Source organism: Taudactylus pleione, unplaced genomic scaffold, assembly GCF_031769625.1.
Source record: "Taudactylus pleione unplaced genomic scaffold, aTauple2 ptg000336l, whole genome shotgun sequence".
NCBI lineage: Eukaryota > Metazoa > Chordata > Amphibia > Anura > Myobatrachidae > Taudactylus > Taudactylus pleione.
Genome location: NW_028284737.1, coordinates 2784673 through 2796959, shown reverse-complemented (window position 1 = coordinate 2796959; position 12287 = coordinate 2784673). Strand labels below are relative to the sequence as shown.

General features: G+C 43.3%; 1 protein-coding gene across 1 annotated transcript in view; it reads right to left on the bottom strand.

Moving 5' to 3' along the window:
• The window catches only part of PDE8B (phosphodiesterase 8B), a 154508-nt gene extending 145711 nt beyond the window's left edge, over positions 1 to 8797 (bottom strand). The window contains exon 1 of the mRNA XM_088443877.1: positions 8510 to 8797. Coding sequence (XP_088300003.1) covers positions 8510 to 8797 — 288 coding nt within the window. The remainder of the gene's footprint in view (positions 1 to 8509) is intronic.
• Positions 8798 to 12287: the final 3490 nt, after the last annotated feature.

Below are 12287 nucleotides of genomic sequence, written 5' to 3'. Positions count from 1 at the left end.
ATGAGAATGGGTCTATAAAAGTAACAAAAGACACATGTTCTTCCTTCCGCCGGTCACAACAGCACCTCCAGGGGATAAACTTGTCTAGCTGCACGTCCCTATTTACCCACAAGCACTGAGCATCAGTAAAACAAAATAAAATGTGAACAGCAGGGAATAGGCAAACTCCCAGGAGACCAGAGAGTCGTGAGCAAGGCGCAGCAAGGAGGAAAGATATTGCACTACAGATCTCAGAAGAGGATTCTCGTTTAAAGGGAATTTTTCATCAAAAACAGATCTTCGTCCTTTTGATCAGCCATGCATAAAAAACATTTCCACTTCTGTGTTGCCGCAAAGCTGTGCACTTTTGCAGTATTTGTTCGGTCAGCCCCACAGCGAACAGTCAACATGTATTTTGCATGCCTGTGAAGAAGTGATACAGGGGCAGAGATGTTAATGCCTTTTAAACATACTGTACTTGTCTACTCTCCCAGAACTTACGGGAGACTCCCAAATCTGCCCGAGTATTAGCTATGACGCTAGTTCTGGAGAGCCCGCAATCCACAGCGCTGTTTCTACTCATATCCGTCAATTGTTGTTATTTACATACACGGAGGTCTCCATTTGGTTGACTTTATTAATGAAACAGCATCTTATCAATTTCCATGTGTTTGGAAATAAACACGGATTTCCTCCTGTATTCAGAGAAGGCCGAATCTATGTGACCGCACCGTCTCCATCCATCCCTCGGTGAAATTAGCTGTCATCATCAGCCCTGGCCGTGGTGCAAGAAAATTAGACAAAGTTGTACAGATCTCTGCATATGCTTAGCTCTGAAGAGCCTGTAATTCCCAATGCAAACATCCTTCATGCCAAGGCCACATTGCTGCCTTGTTACACCCACTCGCTTGCAAGAGGGGATATGACGGAAGTTTGTACGACTAAAGCTGGGTACACACTATGAGACATATCGTTTGTACCACCAATGAACGATATATCACATAGTTCATCTGACTGTGTGTACAGACGACATGTCTGAGAACAATGGGCCTGATTCAGTATGGATGGCTATTGCGTACGCAGCTGCAAATTTGCACGGAATGCAGCTGCGAAAGTATGCTAATGCCTGCCATAGCTCAGCCAGCATAGAGCGACGCCCACTGCTACTTTCTCACAACCGTACTACCCTGCTCTCCTGCGTATACATCGGTACCATCGATGCACATCAGCCCGTCACGCACATTTACAGCAGGTCTGACCAGCCGCAGAACCTGCAAGTCTTGTCGCACCGCAATCGCAGTGGTTAATTTATGCCCGCCCAGGAAACGGCATTCAAACGGACAGACACGCCTGCATTCTTCCAACCACTTCCCCGTCACCGCCCCCAAACGCTCACAGCCCGTCACTCACCATGCCATGGATTCCTCAGTGCATCCATAATGGCAGTGCGATCGTAGCACACATGGAGTGCGGTACGTACGCATGCGCAGTGGTTAACAATTGCTCGATCTGCGTACGTAATTGCAATTGCATATGTTGCTGAATCAGGTCCAATGTCATTCACAGGCATATCAGCCAACTAACCCGTACACTGGCCGCAGGAACCGCTGACACTGACATCGCAACTGGGCAGCCAAATTTAAATGCCCTCCCAGTTGTGATGTCTGATCAGACTTATCGGGCAGCTGATTGATAAGTGTGTAGTCGCTCAGTAGGCGGAATGGTTGGCCGGCCGCTAGGACGGTCACTCAGGTGTGTACCCAGCATTGACCCCTTACATAATAAAACATCTTCTGTTCTTTGGGGATCAATATTTACAAAGTTTCTGCATGTTCACTTCTAATTGCTCCACAGGTTTTGTAGTATATATATTTTTAATACATAATCAATTCTAAAAGAGTAACCTAATATTATAAACCATTGTGTTCTCAGACTAACTAACCATACAAAAATCATCTTCATTTTATTATCTGCAGTGCAGTAGTCCCTGAGGACTACTTTCTAAACCACAAAGTACTGTAAGGAGGCAGTGATGTAATTAATATAATATAGGCACAGCACTGTCTGTAACAATGTTACTCTCATTCTCATGTATCAAATGTCTCCTTATCTCTGGTCTGAAAGGAGTGTACATTTATCTTGGCTATGTGTAGTGAGAAGATCCCAGAAATCTTCATGCATTGGTGCTTAACAGTAATATTAATCTGTAACTGTGAAAAACAATACATTTGCCATACATGTCTGGTGTTATATTTCTAGTGCATAATCTATTAATAGAGCATTACAGTGCCCATTTACTAATGAATGTGATATGTAACTACTTTGTACCGAGCCTCAGTCCATTAACCGTTGATGGCTGATTTGTGACGTGCACTGTTCAGTGATGGCAAAATTGTTTCGGAGGAACTACATGCATACAATCTATGATGGCAATGCCGTTTTGGGCGAACTACAGGAAGATAATCTGTGATGGCAAAGTTGTTTCGGAGGAACTACAAGAATACAATCTATGATGGCAATGCTGTTTTGGGTGAACTACAGGAAAATAATCTGTGATGGCAAAGCTGTTTGGAGAAGCTTCAAGAATACAATCTGCTCCCCCTGGAGATGAACTAATTATACAGCTCTGAGCTGCCAGTTGCCGAATGATGCCATTCACTTGTTGGGGGTGCCAATATTTATTTTATGTTTTATAGCCAACATCTACAGGCAAACCTGCCACCACTTATGTTCTAAAACCAACTTGAATCCACAAAGCTTGGTGTAAAATCCTTTGTTTCCAAATAAGCATACAAGTATTGAAGGTTGGGGAGATATATAGCTCACTCTAGTCACTTTAATCATACTGTTGATTGTGTCACACTATAGTAACATTTCATAGTGCAATGTGATGGCGAGCCATCTCCACCATTTCTATAAGTAAGTCTGACAGTGGCAGATTTTACCTAGGGGATCCAGGGCTGCAGCCCCCCTGGTAAAAATCCGCCATCACCAGTTAGCCCCAGTGATTTTAGTGGCTTCCAATTAGAAACACTAATTACATGCTGGAAGACAGTCTGGACTGCAATTGGTAGATAGTGCTTCCAATGGGAAGTCACTCCTCTGCCTTTCTGCCAGCTCTAATGCTCTAATGCTGCAACCCCTAGATGCAGTCCATAGAAGCAGCCCCTAGATGCAGCCCCTAGATGCAGTCCATAGAAGCAGCCCCTAGATGCAGTCCATAGAAGCAGCCCCTAGATGCAGTCCATACAAGCAGCCCCTAGATGCAGTCCCTAGAAGCAGTCCCTAGATGCAGTCTCAAGCAGTCCCTAGAAGCAGTCCCTAGATGCAGTCTCTAGCAGTTCCTAGGTGCAGTCCCTAGAAGCAGCCCTTAGATGCAGTCCCTAGAAGCAATCCCTAGAAGCAGCCCCTAGAAGCAGCCCCTAGAAGCAGCCCCTAGATGCAGTCCCTAGAAACCAAGGGGGGATAATGGGGGGTGGGCTGCTCATCTGCGAGGACCCCTGCCAGCCGTAATGTGCTTCTAGGGGCTGCAGCCGATGAATAATAATATAGTGCACAAGGCTGTGGCCTTGCATTAAAGATACAAAGGGAATCGGTATGAATACTGATGGACGGGATGCCGGCTGTCAGTACACTGACAGCGGCATCCCAATGGTCGAAATCCCGACAGGGGAACGGTAACTAATGTTCCCCTGTCCTATTTACCCTAACCCTCCTTTCCTGCACCCTTATACTAACCCTCCCTACCCCGCATGTAATGTTTCCATTATCAGTAGACAAACACCTGAATAATTACTGTATATTCAACATAAAGCCATGATGGAGAAGACTCTAGTCTGGGAGCATTAGCGGAGCATAGAATTACCAAAAATAAGCAACTGGCAAAATGTAATCCTCAATGAAAGTGGTGATCTGTTCTCACTTGGAATATATAGAGCGGCACTAACAACACACACATTCCTGCATATCAGAATAAAGCATACAATAGCCAGACTTCTAATAATTGGACACTGAGCCCATCATTTGGCACTGGAGTGTCAGGATGACCCTTTGTGCGGGCGACTGCAGTGATGATGAAAGAGTGTTCAATGTAGGTGTCTTCTCTCAATAAAGGTTAAGCAATGAGTTAAATATCTTGTATAAAAATATTTGTCCAAAACCAAAATTGTTTCCGATTTAATAATCGAGCATTCACCAAAGAGAGATTGTCTTCACTCACATAATAGGATTATCATGGTCTTGTCATGTCTCACACATTACTGTCACTATTTAGGAACACATACTTAGTTAATAAAGATTTTATATATATATATATATATATATGTACACATATATACACACTTTGGATAAGACAGCACTCCTGAAAGAAGTTATTTAAAGATGCGGTGCCTGGTCCATACAAAATAAATATATGCACTCACTTTTTTTGGGAAAAAAAAAGCACCAATGACCCAGCACTCACGTTTGGTAGATTTAATGTGAAGGTCACATATGAAAAATACAGCATCCAATAGTCAGCAGCAGCAGCCCGCACGACAACCATTTAAACCGAATCCGAATTGGTTTTCCTCAATGATAAATAGGCCCCTTAAGGCTCTGGCCAAATTTAGGGGTTTGTTACTGACTCCATTTTACTAGTTCTTTGTCTGGGGCACATCTTATGCTGTAAAGCAAAACTTGGGAGAGGTCCCAGCGATGCCGCTCGACCCTCCTGCTGCCCCACCTTCATTTAACTTTTCAAAGAGGTGCACATCAACTGAACAGGCACAGGGCACATACAGTAAATGCAAAGCAAAATAAACCGGAAAGCTGAGCTTTCCGACCGTTCATGAATCGCACTCACCATACAGAAGTATAGTGATGTGATGCTGGCATGGAGTGAGTGCACCACTGGAGGAGTAATACGCTTCTTCACAGTAACTTGCTCAATGAATTGCACAAAGCAGAAAAGAGCCCTGATTTCAGCTAAACAGGGGTCTTCTTTGCTTCATGAATAGACCCCGATGACTTGAAATTTTGCCGATAGCAACCTATCAGATTGTTGGGGGTATATTTACTAAAGTGCGGGTTTTTGAAGTGGAGATGTTGCCCATAGCAATCAATCAGATTCTAGCTATTATCTTCTAAAAGGTGCTTGATAAATGTTAAGTAGAATCTGATTTGTTGCTATGGGCAACATCTCCAGTTCTAAAATCCTACACTTTAGTAAATATACCCCTATGTATCCTATATCTAGTACAGTGGTTCTCACCTCTAAGGGGTAAATTTACTAAAGTGCAGGTTTTTAGAAGTGGGGATGTTGCCCATAGCAACCAATCAGATTCTACTTAACAATTAACTGGCACCTTCTACAAGATAATAGCTAAATTCTGATTAGTTGCTATGTGCAAAATCTCCACTTCTACAGTCCAGGTTTTAGTGATATCCATGCTTGAGCAAAGATGGTTAAATCATCATAACTGCAGTACTAATTAAGACACCTGTGCTCAAGTATAGCTATCCTTAAAACCTGGACTGTTAGTGTGCCTTGACGACTGTGATTGGGAACCCCTGTTCTAGGAAGTGCCAGTTAAATGTTAAGTAGAATCTGATTGGTTGCTATGGGCAACATCTGCACTTCTAAAAACTGTCACTTTAGTAAATATACCCCAAGTAGTTAAGTATCTGCAACAGCTCATGTTTTGCAGATTTTTGTAATCGTGCACAGGTGAGTTAATCTATTATCCTGGGTCAGTATTATGCCACCCGCTTCCACAGACAGCAATCCGCAAAACATGACCTGTTGGGGGCACTTGAGAGTTGGAGTTAAGATTCTCTGATCTAGTACATTTGATCAAATGATTCTAAGGGGTAAATTTACTAAAGTGAGAGTTTTTAGAAGTGGAGATGTTGCCCATAGCAACCAATCAGATTCTACTTAACATTTAACTAGCACCTTCTAGACGATAATAGCTAGAATCTGATTGGTTGCTATGGGCAACATCTCCACTTCTAAAAACTCTCACTTTAGTAAACTTACATCTTAGAATCTGATTAGTTCCATGGGCAGGTTCTCCACTTGTCCTCTTTAGAATGTTTAATACATCACCCTTAGGAGATAATGGACGAAAGGTGGAAAACATAACTTTCTAGTAAATACTATGGGCTGCGAACATATCTTCTAACATCTTTATAGAGGCTAAAGTCCAGCAACATCTTTGATACATGAAACTTTTACTAGATATCTAATGCCGCGTATCCACTAGCAGATACCGTCACCACTGCACAATTCCGACATTGTAATCGTGCAGTCGTTTCACAGTCTGTGCTGTGCCTATACTGAACGATTGATCATTCAGTGTAGGCACCCTCCATCATCTGTGAAAATGCCCACTCTGTCGTTATCAACAGATCGACCGGTATGTTCGCCTGATGATTGATATCGGAAAGGACCAGCAGGAGTGCGCATCGCTGGTCGTTTCTCACAAAAAAGTGCACGATTTGTGCTCAATTACCGAGCGATTGCACGATTGCGATGTCGTAATCATGCAATCGCTCAGTAATATCGGCATGTGGATGTGCGCCTTTAGACAAACTACAAATATAGAGGGAAAGTTAAACATACAAAAAATAGAATGCCTTTAACTAGAGTTGATACAAATGTAAGAAGAGTTTCTTTTTGGAAATTGATGAAATAATGTATATACAGTATCGAATGTCATTTATACAGTATTTATCCAGCTGTTGTATATCAACAATTGAGAGAGCACTCTGGGACTTGTAGTTCCATGTCAGCTGGAGAACTGCTGGTTGCTTAAATCCAGAAAATGGGTAAAATCCCTTTGAGGGAATGGGTTCAATTCCCGCCACGGCCCTATCTGTGCGGAGTTTGTATATTCTCCCTGTGCTTGCGTGGATTTCCTCCCACACTCCAAAGGTTGTGGCTCCAAACACAAATTATCCCTAGTGTGTTAGCCCAGGTTAATTGACTCCGAACACAAATTAGCCCTAGTGTGTATGTGTGTGCGCTTGTGATAGGGAATATAGATTGTAAGGTCCACTGGGGCAGGGACTGATGTGAATGGACAAATATTCTCTGTAAAGTACTGCGGAATATGTGTGCGCTATATAAATAACTGGTAATAAATAAATACTGTACATTATATTGGCACATCATGCAAAAACATCCCACTAAAAAACATACTGTACAAAACTCAGACATGCAGCCACGGGAATCTATGATGCGTAGAATTGCAACATAATAATGTTATCTGGCCCGTTCTCTTTTCTGGCTAATTACATCAATAAAACAGTACTCAGGAATTAGACCTACAACAATGCATGTTATGTCCCTCATTACAAGCAGCTTGTCTGACAACACAAACATGAAATGTGATCTTCCTGGTTCCACACACACAACCTGAGGGACCTGGGAGCTCTCTAAGGCCACAATTATTGTACAATGCTCCAATTCTTATAGATGCTGCCACCCAGTGCCCTGCATACATTGAGATGTATATCTGCTGCGGTTCCTCCATTTTCGGCAGCAGCCGCAACCACCATCGGGTTCTATACGGGGGATGCAAAGCTGTCAGATTTAACAAGGTCCGGAATGTGAAGCATTCTAGAGTTTGGTCCCCACAGCGAACGCCATCTGAAAATGGCCTTAACTGCTGTAGCCTATAGGCTACACTTTGCAAATTTTACCTGGAGAGGATTCACCTGGAACCCTCCCCAGCAATGGCCACTGCACATGTATGGTCAGTAGACCACGCAGACGCAGGAGTCCCGTTAGAGGAGTGAAGAGAACGCTGTTGCGATCACTATACTCCGAGCACATGGCAGGAACGGCCTCCCTGTCACTACATGTGCTATTTGGTACATTTGGGCGGTATAATTACATACTACAATGTGATTTTGGGCACTATTATTGCCCCCAGATCGCATTGAGTATGTGATTATTGATAAATGGGCCCCTAAAAGTTTTTAAATGCCCTGACATCTAACTGGTCTGCTGGGGCTTGTAGTTCATTACCAACTGAAAAGCTACATTTGTATTAAGTTTTAGAGCACACAGTGGGGTTGATTCAAAGTTGGGAGCCCAGCAAAAAGAAAAGTCAAGTAACTGTGAACCTTGGAAAGACCAAGCTGCACTGCAGGTGAGACATATTTATAATCCCCAGAGAGATTTACAGTAGATTTGAGACTCACATCTAAATTTGAGTGTAAAAATAAGGCTGTCCTGCATTTGTGGGATACATGCAACAGCCAGTATTTACCCTGTATATAACATAATAAATGTAATTGCACCCCTTGCAGTGCAACATTACCCTGAGTGTAAGGGGTAAATTTACTAAGATGGGAATTCTATTTAAGAAGTGATGTTGCCCATAGCAACCAATCAGATTCTACTTCTCATTTATCTAGCACCTTCTTGAAGATAATACCTGGAATCTAATTGGTTGCTATGGGCAACATCACATCTTAATATAACTCCCATCTTAGTAAATTTACCCCAAAGTTTAGGGAAAAACCCTGCATGCACAATTACCTTGACGCTGGTGTTGCTGGTCTGGGTCTCGGCCTCTGTGCAGCTGTATTGGCCGGGGTCTCTGCGTTCCCTGCGGGAGCCGGAGCGTGCAGCAGGCGGGTAGCGGCTCTGGTAGGCGAGCACGGCGGGGATGGAGTCAGCCGCGTCGGTCTTGATGAAGAGCCCGTGCAGGGTGGCGGCGGTGCCCTGGGAGAGGGTGGTGGTCTGATGCGGAGAGTTGGATTCGTCTGAGTCCCTGCAGTAAATCACCCCGCTCTGAGAGACGTGGATGCTGGGAGCGCAGCCCATACCTGTGCCAGGGAGGCGGTGGGCTGACACGGAGCACCCTCTAGGGATGCCGTAGCCTGGTACTGATGCAGTGGCCCAGCCTACAGGGTACCACAGCGGAGCAGCAGAATAAACGCCATAGTGAAGCTACTATATCCAGTGCTGTGCAACACATCTAATAATGATAGACCTACAGCACACAAATAAGCCAAAGGCATGATTTATGCCAGCAGAGGGTCTACATACAGCACCACATCAGCCATGGCCACCTCTAAGATGAGTATCTGCAATGAATCACCAGGCAGAGTAACTACCCCTACTTTAATGAAGAGACCATGTGACACTTTACAAACCCAACTTACCACTAATAACCAGTCATAGAACTTTATCTTGACTTCCTAGAAAGCGTCTGGGATGTGGGCCAGCTGGCTCTTGTGCCAGTGTTTGGAGATCATGGTGCCATCTGCTACCACTTGCACCAAGCCTTCAGTGCCCTATCTCCAGCAATTCTGCATCTCAACCCCCCCAAAATGCGCTAATAGTACAGGGCTATGGAGCATGGTGGCCTGTATGCACCCAGCAAGTACCCAGGTGACTCTCACACTGCTAGTACCAACTCCCACCAGTTGAACAATGATAATTGAGAGAGGGAAATGAATGAGATCAAACGGGGGTACTCCCTGGCAGGGTGATAACCTCTGCCGGGCACCGTCTTCTAAGATCTATTGTATTATGTTCAGCATCCAGCAGCTGTGCCCAGAGGCTCTCTGTCCCTGCAATGCTTTGACATCACATAATCCTACACTAGGTACGTGGGTAAGGCATGCATTAGTGAGTATTTTCCCATGTATCCTGCCGGTCAGATACATCTCATTCCCTGACAAGCACCAGCCACCAAATGAGACCAGCCTTCAATGAAAAAATAAATAAAAAAACACTATTCTGAGTGATATCCCCTCCATCAATTACCTGTAACAGATCACTAGGTACTGCCTCTGGGACGCAGAGTATCTGATTGCAGGTAACCTACTGCATGCAAGGGATTCTGAGTGAGCCAGGGTCATGAAATATTCCCCTTCTTACACTAGCACCATATGAATCCAAGCTGAGTGATAGCGATGGTTCCCTTCCCCGGTACTGCAGATGTCTCCATGCACAGCCCTAGTGCTGCTGCTGCTGCCTACTGTAAGCCCTCCCAGCCGTCAGTCCGTCACTGCTACTGCTGCTCCTGCCTCCTCCTCTTGCCTGGGAAGCAACAAGGCGTTGTCCCATTTACACACCGTTTTCACCTCTTTTATCCCAGTGGGTTGCAACGGCCCAATTTTCTACCTCCTGAAGGCGACTCTGGCTGCTATGGAGATTGTGTGTGGGGGTGAATAATTGTCAGCAATAGATATTATTATTAATGACCCGTTGTCCCCTGTAGTATGAGCATGTAAAGGCATTTACAGTGTGCAAACCAGAGCAGTTTAGTTAGAGCTGATGATGGGGTATAATAGGGATATGCAAGTCAAGTCTCACTCAATAAATCCACCCAAGAAATGTTTTGCTGTGAACAGGGGTCATGATCCAGAAATGGGTGCAGATCACACAGCCTCTGCGTCTTTGTACTCCGCAGTTGTGCGATAATATGGTAATGCCGCAGGAGGCGTCTTGTGTAAATAAACGCCTCCCGCCGGTTCTCTGATCCGCTGCTGTGTGAACATCAGTCATCTGAGTAACCCTCAAGTCCAAGGACGCAGCCACTGGCTTCAGCAGGAACCAGAAAACTGGGCCTATACACCTTTTCTGTAATGTTGCCTGCTGCAGTGTTTGGGGCACTACAAATGACATCGCAACCCCGGATCTGGACATACGCAGATCTAAAAACATCAGAGATGTATGTAAACATCAGGTGTATGTACATCTCTGAATTAGGCCCAGGAGCAAAGTTTTATAACCATTCAATATCTATCTATATTTACTTAAGTGCCAAAAGTCATAGGACAGCAGTGTGTAAAGGTTTTGGTCGGTGGCGTCACTGTACTGTGACATCTTGGAAATGCCTAGACCTGCATCAGTTGTAATCTGACATGTTGTGAGTCAGTTTGAACACCGGCTAGGCTGCGCATGGCAAGGCAACATCAATTACACAGCAATGTATCATTTTCAAGAGAAAAAATAGATAAGAAACAGGGTCCGGTGAACATTCATAGATCTACCATCTTGATGTTATATTCTCTGAACAAATTAATAAAATATAACCTTTATTAGTCTCTTTAAAATATGGTGTACAGGAATTCTGGCGATGTATTTAAAAAAAGTTTTGTAGCAAAAAGATGTGAAAGAAATATCTGAAATAAGTGATTAAAAACTATTCCTGTTGCTGCCGGTCAGTGGGATTAATAGTAGATAATCAATTAGTCAGGTTGTTTGCAGTCCTTAATGTAAATTAATACATGGCTGTCTCTGATATCTATGAGTAAACCTCTCTTCAATATATTTATTATATATATAAATATAGCGCAGAGTCTCTGTGACAGATAATCCCCTGTCTTTCAGGTTGCTACAGTTTCAATATTTATCCATAATAACTGCTTGTATCATATGTTAATAGTAATTATGTTGTCTGCAAGAAGTGATTTCGTTCATGACCAGTAGTTATTGTAGCCAGTAACCATTCATAGTAAATTTGAGAAAACACTCTTATATATACAGTATTAATTTAAACAAACATGTTCGAGTGCTATACTGGTTTCCCTGGATATGTGTGATTTCCCTGGTTAAGGGAACATAATTACTATTAACATATGATACACGCAGTTGTTATGGATAAATATTGAAACTGTAGCAACCTGAAAGACAGGGGATTATCTATTACAGAGACTCTGCTCTATATATATATAATAAATATATGGAAGAGAGGGTAACTCATAGAGATCGGAGACATCCATGTATTACAATAAGGACTGCAAACAACCTGACTAATTGATTATATACTATTAATCCCACTGACCGTCAGCAACAGGAATTGTTTTAAATCACTTATTTCAGATATTTCTTTCACATCTTTTTTCTATAAAACTTTTTTTTATATTTCGCCAGAATTACTGTACACCATATTTTAAAGAGACTAATAAAGGTTATATTTTATTAATTTGTTCAGAGAATATAACATCAAAATGGTAGACCTATCAATGTGCATCGGACACTGGGCCTGATTCAGAGCCGGACGCTATTTGCGCTCGCTCATTCAGAAAAAGGGGCCGGCTATTTAAATTGAGCGCTCGCTCTTTGCGGTCTGTTGACGCCTCTATGTCTGAGCGAGGGAACGAAATATGCGCTCGCTATTTTGTAAAGACACCCCCTTGCCGCTTGCATCCTACGTCATCTCCGCTATTTATTAGATTAATCGAGTTCATCGAAAGGAGTCTAAATTGCTTGCAGTGCTTGTGGTTGGATTTTCCTACCATAATCATGCGAACAGTTCAGGCTAAGAAACAACCAAGTGACGTGGCCGATGAAGCTGCTT